The sequence below is a fragment of the Palaemon carinicauda genome, chromosome 1 (assembly GCF_036898095.1).
Source record: "Palaemon carinicauda isolate YSFRI2023 chromosome 1, ASM3689809v2, whole genome shotgun sequence".
Taxonomy (NCBI): Eukaryota; Metazoa; Arthropoda; class Malacostraca; order Decapoda; family Palaemonidae; genus Palaemon; species Palaemon carinicauda.
The window spans coordinates 125072517-125091540 of NC_090725.1; the positions used below are offsets into that span (position 1 = coordinate 125072517).

The window sequence follows — 19024 nt, forward strand, 5'->3', positions numbered from 1 at the left end:
GCATCAGAACACGTTCACATCTCAGTACCTTCAAGATGTGACCCACAGGAGGCTCGATGCATTCTCTATCAGCCGTGTGGTGGCTGCACGACAGCTGGTATAATACCTCGAGCCTTTTATTGGACAAGTAGCAGAAGGTTGAGGGCACTCTTACTCGGTTTTAGTGTGCGTGAATGAAAAGGTTTGACTGGCTCTTATTCTTTTCTTCATCCTCCCATCTCTTGGGGAAAGCAGCATCCTGGGTTCTCTGCATAAGCTGACCTCAAACAACTGCAGGTAAACCACGCTTCCTTGTGTACCTAGTATTAAGCTAATACTGTTGCGTCCCCCTACCCTAGCGAGGTGATATTGGGAGAGTCTTGGTTAGAACAGTTTTTCCTACAAAAGACTCTGAATAACTTTTACCTAGACAGTCACACTTTTAAATATCTTAACACAGGTGGTGTAGGCTTAGCGAGGTGCAGGGACTCCTTATTTTTTGGTACAAACCTATTCAAATGAGCCCCCGGGTAAAGCCAAAAGCCAGTTGTTCCGTAACTGGAATACAAACCACGCTATTTAATAGGGGTTTGTTCCGTAACTGAAATACAAACCACGCTATTTATATGGGGTAATTACTTCGGCGTAGCTGAATGACGAGCCATAAGAATTTTAATGAGGGTTTACTACCCCTTCGCTAGTTAGCGGGGGGTAGGGAGGGGTAGCTTGTTACCCCTCCCCCCTCTCACACACAGTGCGAACTCCGCTTTACTTTTGGCTCGGATGGCGAACGGATGTCTCCGCTCCCATCCTCGCTTGACGGCCATTAATGTTTTGTCTTTTTAACTTACCTTTTGTTATACAGTACTTGATATATTTAAACATTATTGATGTTTATATATATTCTTGTGTATAGAATATAGTAAGTTTCCTTTTCAGTGTTTGTGCGGTGTGCGTTGTGTACGTCTACGAGAGTGATCGCCGGCTTAGCCCTAGGCCACCACGATTCTCTTCTTGGTCATGGCTGTTCACTCCTAGGCCACCATGGTTGCCTTCGTGGAGTACGGCCCCTCTCTCGAGGTCATTCACCTCTTACTCCGTACTACGTCTTCTACGATAGCTTCTCGGGCCGAGTCGCTATTTCGTTTTTATTTGTCTCAATTATTTTTAGGAAATCTAATTGTATTTTTAACTTTTCAGCTCGGGGAACACGTCCCTTCGGGGGTCTGTGATTCTTGGAATATTCAAAGTCAGTTACATAATTATAGTTGTTATAATTCTGTTTTGTTAAGTTTTTCTTCCTCCTCCCTCGCCCGTGCATGTCAGTGGGGGAGGAGGGCACATACCTACTTTCGTTCTTATGTTTTACTTTCCCTCGGGGTTTCTCTTCGGAGTTTCACCCGGGGGAATTTCTGTTAAATAATTATTCATTTTTATTTCCCAGTTTACGATGCTGTTTCTTCGCGCCTGTAGTGTGCCTTCGAAGCAGAGCTGTCCTGTTTATGTCTGGGGAGTCTGCTGTCGCCGCCGTCTCTCTAGGACATCGTCAGGGGCGTTCCCTTCTCTTAGAAGTTCCCCCGTGACTACTGTCAGCTCTTCAGTGCATCCTAGAACGATAAGGAGGTTCGCCTCCAGGGTAGTTAGTTAACTTCCCTTCTTACCCTTTTTCCTGGTCCTTAGGCGGTTATGCTCTTGGGGCGGAACGACTGCCCTTGTAACTTGCTCAAGGGGCTGGGCAGTTGCAAGGCCGGACCATGGTACTGACCTCTCTCGTTCGCGAGCGAGGCCGCACTAAGGGCTCCTCTTCGGAGGATTGCTCCTTATTGTCTCTTCTACGAAGTGTCTCCTCCTGTTCGCGTGAGAGGACACTCATAGAGACTCCTCTCCGGAGGATTGTTCCTGTTTACGTCAGCTGATCTTACGGCCCTTGGGGCCTCCATCACCAGTCTCTTCTACGAAGTGCTCACCTCTCTCGTTCGCGGGAGAGGCCACTCATAGAGACTCCTCTTCGGAGGATTGTTCCTGTTGAAACAGCTTGCTGTTCAGTCACTAACTCTTTGGTGTTTAGTGACAGGGAGACTTCGGTTTCTCTTTTTCCCTGATCCTTCGGGGTCTCGGAACTTTAATTACGCAGATCCCTCGGGCTCTCGTAACTTTAGTCACTACTACACTTCGGTGATTAGTGACTGGGAAACTTCGGTTTCTCGTTGCGCTGACCCTTCGGGGTCTCGCAACTCAACCCCTCGGGGCCTCGCTACTCAGGCTACGCTAGACCTTTGGTCTCTCGTGCCCTCAGTGGACCTGCTGACCTGCCGTATTCGTTCCTGGCTGCTGACGCGCTTTTGGGCGCCCACGCTCCCTGTTATCCAACGGGCTCCTTTCCCTCCGGGGCAGAAGAGGCTTTCTTACATCGTGAGTAAGTCCCTTAAGCACCAGGTATCCCCTATGCGCCAATGTTCTCTTGCGCGCTAACGCTCGGCTGCTGTTCCTGAGACTGCCTTCCAGAGACATCCTGTTCCAGAGGCTGCTACCAACGTTCCCTGCGCATTAGCGCACATCGTTGGAATTCCTGAGATATCGCACAGGCGCTCACCAGCGGTTCAGCCTGCGGTGTCTCCAAGTCTCTTCTACGAAGGACACCTCTCCCGTTCGCGGGACCACTCCTCGGAGTGTTTAGCAGTACTTCCAGTTGACCGTCGGCTCTCTGAAGTAGACCTGCCTTGGTCCTCTTCAGGGGGTGCCCTCCCTTTTAGGGACACATCCCAGTTCCTGATCCTTCAACCTAGAGCGCGCGCGCGCGCTCTCTCCGACGATCTTCTGTTGCGTACCAGACGCACAAGGGCCGACGATCTTCACTCGCGCGTAAGCGCTGAAGATCGTCCGCGCGCGGGATGGTTTCCCGCGCGCGATCTTCGAGGTCCGTCCGCGAGCGATCGTCGAAGATCGTTAGCCGACGATCTTCTGATACGCGCTAGGTGTGCAAGCGCCGACGATCTTCATAACGCGCGTAAGTGCCGACGATCTTCATAACGCGCGTAAGTGCCGACGATCTTCATAACGCGCGTAAGCGCCGACGATCTTCATAACGCGCGTAAGCGCCGAAGATTGTTCCGCGCGCGGGAAACCATCCCGCGCGCGATCTTCGAGGTCCGTTCGCGCTCGATTGTCGAAGATCGTTAGCCGACGATCTTCTGATACGCGCTAGGCGCGCAAGTGCCGACGATCTTCATAACGCGCGTAAGCGCCGGAGATCGTTCCGCGCGCGATCATCGAGGTTTGTCTGCCCGCGGGATGTTTGCCCTCACGCGATCATCGCGGATCATCCGCGCGCGGTTTCCCGCTCGTCCTTGCGCAGTTTCCCGCTCGTCCACGCGTGGGATAGTTACCCACGCGTGATCATCGCAGATCGTCCGCGCACGGGCACTGAGGGTTTCCCGCGCGCGATCGCCGACTATCTTCTCTCGCGCGTGAGCGCCGACGATCTTCGCACACGCGTAAGCGCCGAAGATCGTCCGCGCGCGCGCTATCGCCGACGATCGTCTTACATGGCCGGAGATCGTATGCGAGCGGGCACCAATGGTTTCCTGCTCACAATCACCGACGATCTTCTGTTGCGTTAACGCCGACGATCTTCGTACACGCGTAAATGCCGGAGATCGTCCGCGTTATTTCTTCCGCGCGCGGGATGGTTTCCCACGCGCAATCCCCGACGTTCTTCTGTCGCGCGGAAGCACCGGCGATCTTCTGTTGCCGAGATCTTCCGCACGTGGGATGGTTTCCCACGCAATCGCCCACGATCTTCTTTCGCGCACAAACGCCGACGATCTTCATACGCGCGGAAGCGCCGAGGATCGTCCGCGCGGGCACCAATGGTTTTCCCCGTGCGATCGCCGATACGCTCGCGCGGTTATCCTACTACGCACGTTTCATTCACGCGCTACCCAGAACTGTGCTTTTTGCGCAATCACCAGCGTGATTGGCGCACCGTTCTCCAACACGATCACGCCCGAATTACATTAGGGATTCTGGCGGTCAGGCCACCTTCGCGTTCCCCTCCCCGTAGCGCAGAGCAGCGCCCTCTCCGGAGGAGAGGAGGTTTCCGGACAGGTCAAAGGTCTCTTCTCCCTTCATAGCAGATTCTCTACGGGCGAACCCTCATGTGTCAACTCCTCCAAGGGATCGAACGACCCTCTTCCCTCCAGAGGGACTATCTGACAGCGCGACGGTCAGTCAGCAACCCTGGTGGGACACCGTGGTCAGAGCGCTTATGCAGGCGATGAGCCTGTGCTTTCTGACTGGGGTCACTAATCAGTAGCAACTTCCTCAACCCCTGAAGAGGGAGAGAGGAATCCCTGACATGGTATCTCCTCCAAGGACTATCCTGTTTCTTCGCGAGTCCTTACCCAGGCTCCTATCTCTCCTCAGACTTCCTCCCCCTCCCCTGCGGAGGAGCATTACCCATCCCCAGGAGGGTTGGAAGATCCGGTCCTCTCCCCCATCACACCAAAGGGGGAATCCCCGCCTCTTCCTGAGAAATCTTCTCGTGCGGAGGGGGCGAAAGCCTTACATCCTTCATTGCTGGAGTCCTGTTTTCCTCCTAGGAGGGAACTGAAGGCCCAGTCTTCCGCAAGGACCCGACAGGAACCAGATGGACCCTTGGAGCATGTCTGCGAGTCTCCCCAGGAAGAGCCTCTGGGGACGGGAGACCTCGCTGCTAGTCCATCAGGAGGAGAGCTCAAGGGGTCGGAACTCGCGTTCTGGCAGGTCCTGACCCTCAGGAGGAACCTCAAGGTGACCCCAGACCCAGAGATTCCTCCTCGTGAAGGGAAGGATACGGTCTGGGACCGAATCTACGCCACCCAGGAACTCCCTAGGGCCGGTGCAGCTTTGCCCTGGTTTCAGGGAATGAAGAGCGCCAGAGACAAGGCCGAGGGCCAGTTCTCTGAGCTTGCCTCCTTCAATAGATCCAGTGTCGGTAACGAGCCCCTCCCTCCTCCCTGGGTAGGGATCGATAAGGGGAGGGGCCCTCCGGGCAGAAGTCCAGACCATGTTGAAGAAGCGCTCCCTCCAAGAGGTTGCGAACGGGTCCCCAGGCTTCTTTAATCGACTCCTCCCTGTTAGAAGGTGTCTGGAGGCTGGAGACCGGTCATCGTCCTCTCGACACTGAACGGGTTTGTCAAACAATCTCCGTTCAGCATGGCGACGGCAGACACGGTCAGTCTTGCGGTGAGACCACAAGACTTCATGTGTACACTGGACCTGTAGGACGCGTACTTCCAATCCCGGTCCACCCGTCTTCAAAGAAGTACTTTGGATTTTGCCTGGAAGACAGATATACCAGTTCAAGGTGCTGTGCTTCGGTCTCTCCACAGCACCTCAAGTGTTCGTCGAGGTGTCCACTCTGATCTCTTCATGGGATCACAGGATCGGCATCCGTCTCCTCCGTTTCCTCGGCGACTGGCTGATCCTAGCAGACTCGAAGGCAACCCTTCTTCGCCATCGGGACAAGTTTCTCGGACTTTGCCAAGTTCTAAGGATCATGGTGGTCCTCGAGAAGTCCTCCCCGCTGCCCTCTCAGAGTCTGGTATACCTAGGCATGGTCTTAGACACCAATCTCCCAAAGCCTTCCCTTCAGAGCCAGGATAGCAAGGCTGAGGAAGGTCGCGAGACTTTTCCTCACACGAGAAGAACCTCCAACCCAAACGTGGTTACATCTCCTCAACCATTTCTCCTCCCTGGCCCGTCTGGTTTCCAACAGGCGCCTCAGGATGAGTTCTCTCCAGTGGCGACTCAGGTCGCGGTGGAGTCAGGGACACGACTCCCCGGACACCTGGATCCCTATGGGACAACCGGAACAGATGGATCCCCAGTGGTGGGTAGCAGACGAGAATCTACAAAAGGGAGTGGACCTTCTTGTCCTCCCCCCAGACTTGATGCTGTTTTCGGACGCGTCAAAGAAAGGGGGGGGGGGGGGCCCACGTTCTGAACCACGGGACCTCAGGCCAGTGGTCAGAACCAGGAAAGTACCTTCTCTAGACCTACTAGAGATGAAGGCCGTGTTTCTGGCACTTCAGTAGCTCCACCAAGCCTGGCGGACTACTCTGTGGTTGTGAGGATCGACAACACCACAGTGATGGCTTACATGCTCAGACAGGGAGGTACTTTTTCAGAACAGCCATCCCATCTTGCAGTAGAGATACCGAGATGGCCTGAGTTCCTCTCGATCACCCTAGCAGCTCGCTTTATTCCGGGCAAAGGAATGGGCTCGCCGACAGTCTGAGCAGTGCGACAAAGATACTAGATACCGAGTGGTCTTTGGATCCTCAAGTAGCCTACAAAGTCCTGACTCTGTGGGGCTCCCCTCTGTGGACCGGTTCGCTACAGCGCTGAACTGTCAGCTCCCGCTGTACTGGTCCCCGGTCCCGGACCCCAAGGCCCTCTGGTAAGATGCCTTCCAACAACGGTGGGACAACATCGATTTGTTCGCCTTCCCCCGTTCTGGCTGATGAGGAGAGTACTTTACAAGACCAGAGTATCGGTCAGTCTCTCAATGACCTCCATAGCTCCGCTAGGGCCTCTCGCAGAATGGCTCACCAGTCCATCTGTAACTCCTTACGGAGCCTCCGAGGGAACTCCCTCCACGTCACGGGTTACTCACACAACCACATGCCAACATCCTCCACAAAGCCGTAGCTTCGCTTCGACTTCACGCTGGGAGACTATCCAGCATCTCCTCAAAGAGAGAGGATTTTCGCAACAAGTTGCGAAAAGGATGTCTGGACACCTGTGCAAGTCTTCCGCAGTAGTCTCCCAGGCGAAGGGGCGAGTTACTGTGGTCGGTGTCGTGGAGAGGGTATCCCTCCACACGATGCCACTTCCAGCAATAGCGGAGCTCCTCGTGTATATGCGGGATGAAATGTGCCTTTCAGTTTCGGCTGTGAAAGGCTATCTCTCAGCCTTAAGTCTTGCCTTCAGGCTCAAAGGATAGACATTTCTCCCTCGCTGGAACTCTCTTTCCTCATACGAAGCCATGTTCTCTCCTGCCCTCAGTCGGAAGTGAGACCTCCTCCTTGGAACGTGGTTCGAGTCCTCAAGTCTCTAAAGAGACCTCCCTACGAACCACTACGTAAGGCCCCAGATCACCACCCTACCGGGTAGACAGTGTTCCTGCTAGCCTTTTCCTCGGCCAAGCGAGTTACATGGTCTCTCATACGACATCGCCCATTCAAGGGGATAGGGGGAGGTAACGTTCAGGTTCGTCCCTGAGTTTTGTTGCCAAGACTCAGAACCCGGGAGTGCCGGACCCGCGATGTGACTCTTTCCAGGTTTCGAGTCTCCGTCCTGTAACAGATGACCCAGACCATCCCCTACCTTGCCAGTAGGGAGTCTGAGGTGGTGTCTTAAGAGAACAGCTGCAGTTCCTCCCCAGGTTCAAGGCTCGTTCGTGGACACTGGGAAAACGAAGAGAAAGGTCACCAGGAATACCATCTCAGCCTGGATTCGCAGGGTGTTACACCTGGCCTTGAATCCTGACCCTTCTCCGTCACATCGCCCTAGAGCGCATGATGTCAAGGGCGTAGCTACGTCCCTGCCCTTCATGAAGTATCATTCAGTGACGCAGGTCCTGCAAGCGGGGGTGTTAAAGCGTCAGACCACCTTCACAGCCCTTTACCTGCAAGACATGACCCACATGAGGCTCGATACGTTTTCTATCGGCCCTGTGGTGGCTGCACAACAGCTGGTCTAAACCTCAGGCTCCTTAATGGACAAGTAGAAGAAGGTTGAGGGCATTGTTACCTGGTGTAAGTCTGCATGAATGAAAAGATCTGTCTGGCCCTCTTTCTTTTCTTCATCCTCTCCTCCCTTGGAGAAAGCAGCATCCTGGGTTCTCTGCACAGCTGACCTCAAAACACTGCAGGTAGACCATGCTTCCTTGTGTTCCTAGTATTAAGTGTAATACTGTCATGTATTGGGAGGTATTGGGAGAGTCCTAGCCTAGATTTCCTTCTGAGGAACTCCAGGTCAACTTCCTAGGATGAGTCACTTTTCACCTTCGCACACACCTTACGTAGGCCGCGGCAGTTTCACAACCGCTAGCGAGGAGCAGGGATTCCCTATTGTCAGAGTACTTAAACGCTCGAATATGGAATCCCCGGGCAAGCCAAAGCCAGTATGGCAGGGACTTACCACCCTTCCTAAGGGTTAAGTCACCCCATGTAAATAGCGTGGTTTGTATTTCAGTTACGGAACAAATGACAAATTCGTAGATAATTTGTATTTTTCCTAACTATACAAACCTTAGCTATTTACACATATTTGCCCGCCAGCCCTGTCCCCCAAGATAAGTCCTACCTCTAAGTAAAGTGGAGTTTGCACTGTGTGTGTGAGGGGGATGGGGTAGCAAGCTACCCCCTCCCTACCCCCTGCTAACTAGCGGAGGGGTAGTAAACCCTCGTTAAAATTCTTATGGCTCGTCATTCAGCTACGCCGAAGTAATTACCCCATGTAAATAGCAAAGTTTTGTATAGTTAGGAAAAATACAAATTATCTACGAATCTGTCATATTACTTTCGGCGTAGCTGAAATGACGAGCCATTAAAAGTTAACTAGGGTTTACTACCCACAACGTTAGTTAGCGGGGGTAGGGGAGGGTAGCTTGTTACCCCCCCCCCTTACACACGCCTGTGCTTGAACTCATTTTGCTCTCGGCTCGGATGGTAGTCGGACGTGTCCGCTGTCATCCTCCCCCGCTCATTGGCAGCCATTAATGCTTTTTTTTGCTTTCTCTTTTTGACAGTTTTGTGTGTGAAGTTGGCCTCTGCTATTATGCGCACCTGCCCAGGATTACCCGACCGCCCCTGTGGAACATTCATGTCGGCGGTCAAGGCAGACCCTCACGCCCTTTGCCCTTCCTGTAGAGGTCAATGGTGTGATAGTGATAATAAGTGTAGTGAGTGCAGGGAGTGGTCTACCTCCCAGTGGGAGAGGTTTTCATGGCGATGGAAGAAGAAGTCCAAACGGGATATTTCTCCTTCGAAGGTTTCTTTGAAAGGAGAAAAACCCAAGGCCTCTTCTTCCGTTGCTCAAACCTCCTCTGAAGCTCCCACTCGGTCGGTCTCTTTCAAGAGACCGTCGAGTGGTAGCATAGACCGTTGTACTGTTTTCCAAGCTCGAGGTTCAAGAGATGGCGTTGCCTCCCCTAGCGAGGCAGCTCCACCTCTTCCCCCGGGGGAGGATGTCACTAATCCATCTTTTCCAGCTTTGGTCTTCCTTGGGGCTTGAGGGTTCGCCCTCCAAGGAAGTCTTACTTGACTACATCCGATTTGGTGCCGCTGTCAAGCAATCGCCGCCTCCGGTAGAGGTTGATCCTCTGTCGATTGTCGACGTTGTGGTGTCAGAGGTATCCAATGCAGTATCTCCTACTACCTCAGCCTCTTCAAACCCCACAGTAGCTGAAGGCTTAGTTTCTCCCGTTCCTGTTCAACCAACGAGGAAGAAACTAAGTCAAACAGTCTCTCCTGCTAGTGTTTCTCCCCCTCGGGGGAGTTCACTTACAGAGAATCCTCTTCGGAGGACTGCAGAAGGTCAGCTTGCTGATCCCACGGCCCCCAGAGGGCGTATTCGTCGCAAGGCTCGCCTTCCTCTTCGCCAGAGAGGCCTTCCTTCACCTGCGGTGAGGAGGCGCCTCTTTGGTTCTACATCTTCGTTGCAGTCCCCGCAGATGAGCCTCATCAGCGATCACCGACTGTTCCTGCTTTGGTCCTGGACCTCTCAGCGGATCGTTCATGATCCCCTTCGGTGGAAGGTCGTCCTTTCAAAGGACACGTCGACCTTCCACCCATCAGACCTGCCGACCTGCCGTCATCGTTCCTGAGTGCTGATGCGCGCTACGCGCCGACGAAACCTGACCTCCACGCTCGTCAGGCATCATCTTCTAACCCTAATACAGGGCATCAAGGGCGTATGTGCCAACGCGCACATGCTTCCCTCACGCGCTATGCCAGCAAAGTAGAGCATACGCGCCCACGTTCTCCTGTGCGCCAGGCTTTGTCTGAGCAAGCGCGCCCACGTCCAGCATTACACCATCCCTCACTTGCGCGTCAGCGCGCTCCTGCGTGCCATCAACCTCCTGCGTGCCATCAACCTCCTGCGCGCCAGCGCTCTCCTGCGCGCCAGCGCTCTCCTGCGCGCCAGCGCTCTCCTGCGCGCCAGCGTTCTCCTGCGCGCCAGCGTTCTCCTGCGCGCCAGCGCTCTCCTGTACGCCAGCGTTCTCCTGCACCCCAGCGATCTCCTGCGCGCCAGCACCCACGCACAGCAGTCATCTCCTGCGCGCCCACGATCTTCGGATCTGGGCGCTGTTGGCAAGTCTATACTGACTTCTCCCACGCGCCAGCGCTCGCCAATGCGCCAGCTTTCTCCAGCGCGCCATCGCGCCGACGCGCAGTCTCCTGCACGCGTCCACGAGGATACGCGCACGCACCCTGCGCGCCCTAGCCCATCCTCTCCTGCAGTTGCGCACCACCATTCTGATGCGCGCTCACGAGCAGCTCAGGCTTCAACTGCGCGCCAGGGGTATCTCTCCTGCGCACGCTCGCCCTACGGCCTCTTCAGGGGCGCATGAACTCTCGCCCGCGCATTCTACGCTCTGATCCTGCGCGCCCACTCGCGCGCGAATATTCTCCCCCGCGCGGGCGTCATCAGTTTCCCGCGCGCTCGCCTGTGCGCCCACAGTCTCCCGCGCGCTCGCCTGTGCGCCCACAGTCTCCCGCGCGCTCGCCTGTGCGCCCACAGTCTCCCGTGCGCTCGCCTGTGCGCCCACAGTCTCCCGCGCGCGACCCCTGGTATTCTCCATCGCGTGAGCGTCAATATCCTCCCGCGTGCGAGGCTGCTGGACAACGCATGGCAAGGTCGCCATCGCCTCATTCCCCTCCCCGCAAACGCATAACAGCGCGTATTGCGGCGGAAGGGAAACATCCAGAGGGGTCCAGGATCCCGGTTCCTTTTCAGGCGAACCCACCTATGGGAACTCCTCCCAGGGATCCTTCTATCCCTGTCCCTTCAAAGGGGGTGTCTGATAGCGTGTCCGTCAGTCAACAACCTTGGTTCGGTGCACTAATCAGAGCAGTTACACAGGCGTTCAAGCCTGTTTTCTCTGAATTAGGTCACAGATCCTTGGCTGTCTTTACCCCTCTGAAGAGAAAAAGAGGAGTTCCGGACGCGGTAACTTCTCCAAGTGCTAAGTTGACTCCACGCAAGCCTTCGAGGCAGGTTCCTTCACTCCCCCAGACTTTCTCTCCTTCCCTGTCGGATGAGTACTTCCCGTCCTCGGGAATCACATGAGGTGAGACTTTCCCCCATCGCACCTATGAGGGAAATCCCTCCTCGCGCTGAGAAGTCTTCTCAAGTGGGGGCTGGAAAGAACTTGCCATCTTCTATGATGGAGTCTTACAACCTTCCCAGGAAGGAGTCGAAGGACTCAAAGACTTTACCAAAGTCCTCTACAAGACCAAGGACGGAGCCAACTAGCCACTCGGAGAACGTCCGCGACTCTCCCCAAGAAGAGCCTTTGGGGACAGGAGACTTCGCTGCAATGTCAGGAGGAGAACAGCAAGAGTCAGAGCATGCGTTTTGGCAAGTTCTGACTTTAATGAGGGCTCTCAATGGGTTTTCCGACCCAGAGATCCCTCCTCGAGAGGGCAAGGACACTTGTCTTGGACCGCGTATTCGGTACTCAGAAACCATCTAAGACCAGTGCGGCTCTGCCCTGGTCTCAGGGGGTTAAGAGACCAGGGACAAGATCGCTGTACAGCTCTCCGAGTTGTCTTCCTCCAACCGTTCCAGTGCCGGCAACAAGCTTCTCCCACCTCCTCGCGTACAGCAGACTAGGTACTTTGAGATCTTGGAGGAGCCTTGTTTAGCTCTTCCTCTCCACCATTCGTTGGAAGAGCTTACCAGGGGAGTCCCTCTTGAGAGACTCTCCAACCGGCAGGTCTCGTTCTCGGCAACCGAGATCCTTAGCCAGAAGGTTGCGAAGTGTGCTATGCAAGCCACTTCGTGGCTTGACATCTGGTTAGGGACTTTAGGTATCCTGATACGCTCTTAGGATTTCTGCAAAAAACGTACCAGGAAGGCTATGGAGACGTTCCTTCTCTCAGGCACTCGCACGATCGAGTTTCTGGCCCACCGAGTCTCGAACTTGTGGGCAAACACCATCCTGAAACGTCGGGATGCGGTGGCTGAGAGATTCCATCAGAAGGTCCCTAGCACCGAGATCAATAGGCTCAGGCATTCTTCTTTAGAAGGAACGATCCTGTTTGAGCCTAAGGATGTGGAACCGGCTGCTGAGAGGTGGAGGAAGTCTCACCAAGACTCCCTCCTTCATAGGGCTTTGACATCTAAGCCCCATAAGCCTCCAGCACCCAAGCAGTCCCGTCCGACCAAGACCGCAAAATCAACGACAGCAGCGAAGACAATGGTGTCTAAGCCCTTTCCTGTCAAGGATAGGAAAGGCAAAAAGTCCTCCAGGGGAGGTAAGAATCCTAGAGGGAGTAGCCGAGGCCGCAAACGCTAGGATTGGCAGTCCCCCTGCATGTCCACCAGTGGGGGGATGCCTACAGAGTTGCTCAGACAGGTGGCAGCAACTCGGGGCTGATTCCTGGACGATTTCCGTAATCAGTCAGGGATATCACGTCCCGTTCACAGCATCTCTACCTCCCCTGACGACGAATCCAGTGTCATTGAGATCCCTTGCCATGGGATCGGCAAGGGGGCAAGCCCTTCGGGCAGAAGTCCAGACCCTGTTAAAGAAGGGCGCTCTCCAAGAGGTCCTCGACAGGTCTCCAGGCTTCTTCAGTCGACTCTTTCTTGTAAAGAAGGCGTCTGGAGGCTGGAGACCAGTCATCGACATCTCAACACTGAACGGGTTTGTCAAACAAACTCCGTTCAGTTTGGAGATGGCAGACACGGTCAGACTAGCAGTGAGACCGCAAGACTTTATGTGTACACTGGATCTAAAGGACGCATACTTCCAGATCCCAGTCCATCCATCTTCAAGGAAGTACTTAAGATTCAGCTAGACAACAAAGAGTACCAGTTCAAGGTGCTGTGCTTCGGTCTCTCCACAGCACCACAGGTTTTCACCAGAGTGTTCACCCTAATATCCGTCTCCTTCTTTATCTGGACGACTGGTTAATCCTAGCAGACTCGGTGTCATCCCTTCTTCAACACCGGGACAAACTTCTGAGACTTTTCCAGGATCTGGGGATCCTGGTAAATCTCGAGAAGTCCTCACTGCTTCCCACTCAAAGACTGGTATATCTAGGCATGGTTATAGACACCAATCTCCACAAAGCCTTCCCATCAGACGACAGGATAGCAAGGCTGAGTAAGGTCGCAAGCCCTTTTTTCAGACGAGAAAAATTTCCAGCCCAATCGTGGTTACGTCTCCTCGGTCACCTTTCATCATTGGCTCGTCTAGTTCCCAACGGTCGCCTCAGGATGAGATCCCTCCAGTGGCGACTCAAGTCCCGGTGGAATCAAGGTTACGATTCCCCGGACGTCCTGATCCCTATGGGACCTGCGGAACTGACGGACCTCCAGTGGTGGGTGGCAGATGAGAACCTACGAAAAGTAGTGGACCTTGTCGTCCTTCCCCCGGATTTGATGCTGTTTTCGGATGCTTCAAAGAAAGGGTGGGGGGCCAACGTACTGCACCACACAACCTCAGGCCTGTGGTCAGAGTCAGATAAGTATCTCCATATAAATCTCGTAGAGATGAAGGCCGTGTTCCTGGCCCTTCAACAGTTCCAACAATACCTGGCAGGTCACTCTGTGGTGGTGATGAGCGACAACACCACAGTAGTGGCTTACATCAACAAACAAGGAGGTACTTTTTCGCAGCAGCTATCCCATCTAGCAGTAGTGATACTGAGATAGGCCAAAATCCACTCGATACCGCTATCGGCACGCTTCATTCCAGGGAAAAGGAATGTGCTCGCTGACAATCTGAGCAGAGCGTCTCAGATAGTGAGTACCGAGTGGTCTTTGGATCATCTAGTAGCCAACAAAGCCCTGACTTTGTGGGGTTCTCCGACTGTGGATTTGTTCGCAACAGCCCTGAACTTCAGGCTCCTGTTGTACTGCTCCCCAGTCCCAGACCCCAAGGCTCTCTGGCAAGATGCTTTCCAACAACGGTGGAACAACATCGACGTTTACGCCTTTCCCCCGTTCTGTCTGATGAGGAGGGTGCTCAACAGGACCAGAACATTGGTCAATCTTTCAATGACCCTCATAGCTCCGCTATGGCACCACGCGGAATGGTTTCCGGACCTTCTGCAACTCCTAACGGAGCTACCAAGAGAACTCCCTCCACGGCACAATCTGCTCAAGCAACCACATGCCAACATCTTTCACAAAGCCGTAGCTTCGCTACGACTTCACACCTGGAGACTATCCAGCATCTCCACTCTGAGAGAGGATTTTCGCAGCAAGTTGCTGTCAGGATGTCTGGACATCTGGGAAAGTCATCCGCAGCAGTCTTCCAGGCAAAGTGGAAAGCCTTCTGTGGTTGGTGTCGCGGAAGGGGTATCTCTCCACTCGATACCACTATTCCAACAATAGCGGAGTTCCTTGTGTGTTTGCGGGAAGAAATGCGCCTTTCAGTCTCGGCAGTGAAAGGCTATCGCTCAGCCTTAAGTCTAGCTTTCAGGCTGAAAGGAATGGACATTTCTTCATCGCTAGAATTTTCTCTACTCATACGTAGTTATGAACTTACCTACCCTCAGTCGGAAGTGAGACCTCCTCCATGGAACGTGGTTCGAGTTCTCAGGTCTCTTAAGAGACCTCCCTATGAACCATTACGCCAGGCATCAGATCGCCACCTAACCTGGAAGACGGTGTTCCTGCTAGCTTTGGCTTCGGCCAAGCCTGTTAGCGAACTTCATGGTCTCTCGTATGACATCGCCCATTCAAGGGGATGTGGGAGGTAACGTTCAGATTCCTCCCTAAGTTTATTGCTAAGACTCAGAATCCTGGAGTAGCGGATCCTCGATTCGACTCCTTCAGGATTTCTAGTCTCCGCTCTGTAACAGATGACCCAGTGCATATCTTACCATGCCCAGTAAGGAGTTTGAGGCTATACCTCAAAAGAACAGCTGCAGTCCGTCCTCATGTGCCAGCATTATTCGTCAGCACAGGGAGGACTAAGAGGAGGGTCACCAAGAACACCATCTCTGCATGGATTCGTAGGGTCATTCATCTGGCCTTGAATCCAGATCCTCCTCCGTCACGTCGCCCTAGAGCACATGATGTCAGGGGCGTAGCTACGTCCCTGGCCTTCAGAAGAAATTTCTCTGTGAAGCAGGTCCTTCAAGCGGGGGTGTGGAAGCGTCAAACAACATTCATAGCCCACTACCTGCAAGACGTGACTCACAGGAGGCTCGATACGTTCTCTATCGGCCCTGTGGTGGCTGCACAACAGTGGGTTTAAAACCTCAAGCTCCTTATTGGACAAGTAGCAGAAGGTTGAGGGCATTGTTACCCGGTTTTAGTCTGCATGAATGAAAAGGTTTGACTGGCCCTTATTCTTTTCTTCATCCTCCCCTCTCTTGGGGAAAGCAGCATCCTGGGTTCTCTGCATAGCTGACCTCAAACCACTGCAGGTAAACCATGCTCCCTTGTTTTCCTAGTATTAAGTTAATACTTTTACGTCCCCATACCCTGACGAGGTGGTATTGGGAAAGTCCTAGTCTACAAGTTTCCATCTAAAGAACTTCAGAACAACTTCCTAGGATGAGTCACACTTCTTCATACCTTCACACACAGCTTGCATAGGCCGCAGTCCTTGCGTAGCAAGGTTCTAGCGAGGTGCAGGGACTCCTTATTTCTTGGGTGCTTACACACTCAAATAACGACCCCACGGGCAAAGCCAAAAGCCAGTACTGGCTGGGACGTCCACCCTTCCTAATGGGTGAGTCACCCCTATTAAAAAGCGTGATTTGTATTCCAGTTACGGAACAAATGACAAATTCGTAGATAATTTGTATTTTTCCTAACTATACAAACCTTAGCTATTTAACCAAACTTGCCCGCCAGCCCTATCCCCCTTGAAGTCCTACCTCCAAGCAAAGTGAGTTCAAGCACAGGTGTGTGTGAGGGGTTGGGAGTAGCAAGCTACCCTCCCCTACCCCCACTAACTAGCGGTGTGGGTAGTAAACCCTTGTTAAATTTTAATGGCTCGTCATTTCAGTTACCCCGGAAGTAATACCCCTATTAAATAGCTAAGGTTTGTATAGTTAGGAAAAATACAAATTATCTACGAATTTTTCATATTGGCAGGGACATCCACCCTCCTAATGGGTGAGTCACCCCTAATAAATAGCGTAGTTTTGTATTCCGGTTACTTAAGAAATGACAATTTCGTAGATAATTTTTTATTTTTCCTAATGATACAAACCTTTAGCTATTTATGCAAACTGACCCAACAGCCCTTTCCCCCTTGAAGTCATACTTCCAAGCAAAGTGAGCTAAATCACAGGTGTGTGAGTGGGAGCAGTAGCAAGCTACTAGCGGAATGAGTTGTTAACCCTCGCTAAAATTTAATGGCTCGTCCTTTCCAGCTTCGTCAAAAGTAATACCCTAATAAATAGCTAAAGGTTTGTATCGTTAGGAAAGATACAAATTATCTACAAATTTGTCCTTTTGTACTGTACAGTACAGTGCTTCATGTGCTATAGCCATTGAAAATAGCCTAATCATGGTAAGTGTTGTTATTTTTGTTGTTAATTTCTCTGTATCTTTTTATTACTCGACAATGTTAATGACAAACATAAGGTTTTGTTTGAATCGATAAATATTAACTCATTGAGTTACAGTTTATTGTTTAACAAAGATCTAAGACTTATGCATAAGGTCTGTGTGTGTTCGTGGTATAAGTATGCTTATTGTTTTATCCTTTATTTTTTTCAGAATGAGTGGTTTGAGTCTTGAAGAATATGATTTACTTGGTGATTCAAAGTACCGTGCCTATGTGGCAGCGGTGGATAAGACACTTCGTAACTTTGAAAATACTAGCGAGTGGGCTGATCTTATATCCACACTTGGTAAACTCAACAAGGTATAAATTTTATTAATTTTGCTCACAAAAATACTGTATATTGTACTGCAGAATTATGATCCTGTTACTCATTATTTTGGTGTATCTATCATAATGTCTATAAAAAAGATAGTTGTTCCTTCACTAATACAAACCCTTTCAGTCTTTATTTACAGTATGCTTTTGGCGAAGCTGGAAGACTAGGAATACAGGTGTATGCTAGTTGGTGTGGCCTAGGGGTTAATAGTCTACCCTGGCATACAATTGACTATGCTTTTGGCTCGGTAGAAGCGGATGTTGCATTTCTCTACACCTTAACCCATTTTTACTGGCCTTTGACCAATTTTGTTCATTTAGTTTCTTTTATTTTTTTAGGTGCAATAGTTGCTGTTTAAGAGTCGGCGTGAGGGAAATTGAAGAGGAGCTCATCTCTGTCGGGGTTTTTACTCAAGGGCGAAGAAACCTCTTTTTTGTGTTCCTGATTTTTCCCCTGTATGCCGGACAACTTTTAGGTCTGAAGGTCTCTGCCGCTTACCCTTGCGAAGTGGCTCTGCCTCCTCCTCAGGGAAGTCACTCTCCGTTGCTGCACCTTCGCCATTTTCTACGAGAAGGCCAATTGCAGCCTATCCAGAACTTGTCCTTGGTCTTGCACCTCAGCGCTGATGATGCTGTACTCCCTTGTTCTGAGATGACTCAGCAGGCAGAGGGAGTGCAAAGTCTGAATTATGTTCTTGCTCCTTTCAGGGGACACCTTTCCCTTTCGCAGGTTCGATCTTCCCCTGAATGGTCTCTTCATCACATACAGCGACAATTTACCTCGTTCTGAGATTTCATTCGGCGGAGGGAGTGCAAGGTTGGAAGCATAATCCTGCTCCTCTCAGGGAAAACTTTTACCGTTTGTGGGTTAGGTCTTTCCCTGAGTGATCTTCATTGCTGCCAAACCTGATCTTAACCTTGGACTTGCTTCTAAGTTTGCTCAGTCGGAGGAGGGGGTGCAAAGTCCAAAGCTGGTTCCTGCCCATCTTAGGGTCACCTTTCTCGTTTGCGAGATCGGTCTTCCCCTGAGTGGTCTCCGCCATGCTTGGTGATGAGAAAGGTAGTGGACTTGTCCATGCTTCTCTATACCGTAGCCTCTCGGAGCATGGTTCATCAGAACGTCTCCGGCGAGTTCAGTGTTTCCAGAGAACTTCAGTTTTCTCTTGCCAACCAGAGCGTCTCCCTGGACACTTCGACTTGCCCAGTTCTTGCACAGACCAGCAGAGTCCTTCACAATGAGGCACCGCAGCCTATCTTATAGCACTCTCCAGTGTGCGACCTCTTGTCAAATCGTGACCGCCCTTCAACGCGCCACCGCACTTCAAAGCTATAGAACACTTTGTCGATCAACCATGCTTCGGCTCCCCACAGCACTTTAGCTTGCGACGACTATTCAGTGCGTTATGGCGCTTTAGCTTATGATCGCACTTCAGAGCAGGACGGTGCAGCAGCTCTAGACTCTTTGTTCAGAGCAGGAGTGTGCGCTACCTCATCTACGCAAGTGTTCGCTATTTCGGTTTGGGTTCTACTTCGACAGCGCACAGAACTCCTTTCTTCTATTGCCACAAGTCGCGCTACTTCGATAGCGCACAGTTTCACCACGACGGACAATTAAGGGAGTTCAGCGCGCACACTTTTTTGGCGCCTAACCCAGTACTTGCTAATGGTACAAGAGGAACAGCACACTCATCATCATTTGCACTTAATACTTCACTCTCCACTCGGGACTTGTTGTACAGCACACAAGTACAATATGAACAATGCAAGTCTATCGAGGCTATACATTCTTTTAGATTTTTATCTTCTCTCTTGAGTAAGCTGTAACTTGAGAGCTTCAGCATGCTATACAGCTATACATGCAAGCTTCTACATTGGCGCAGCTGTTATTGTTAGCACTTGCAAACATTCGTCACACTC

General features: G+C 52.1%; 1 protein-coding gene across 2 annotated transcripts in view; it reads left to right on the plus strand.

The window, feature by feature from the left end:
• LOC137651467 (protein dopey-1 homolog) overlaps positions 1 to 19024 on the plus strand; it is a 501407-nt gene that overhangs the window by 14799 nt on the left and 467584 nt on the right. For both annotated transcript variants that reach the window (XM_068384695.1, XM_068384701.1), the window contains exon 2: positions 16945 to 17092. In XM_068384695.1, the coding sequence (XP_068240796.1) occupies positions 16946 to 17092 (147 nt within the window). In that variant the 5' untranslated portion in view covers position 16945. The remainder of the gene's footprint in view (positions 1 to 16944; positions 17093 to 19024) is intronic.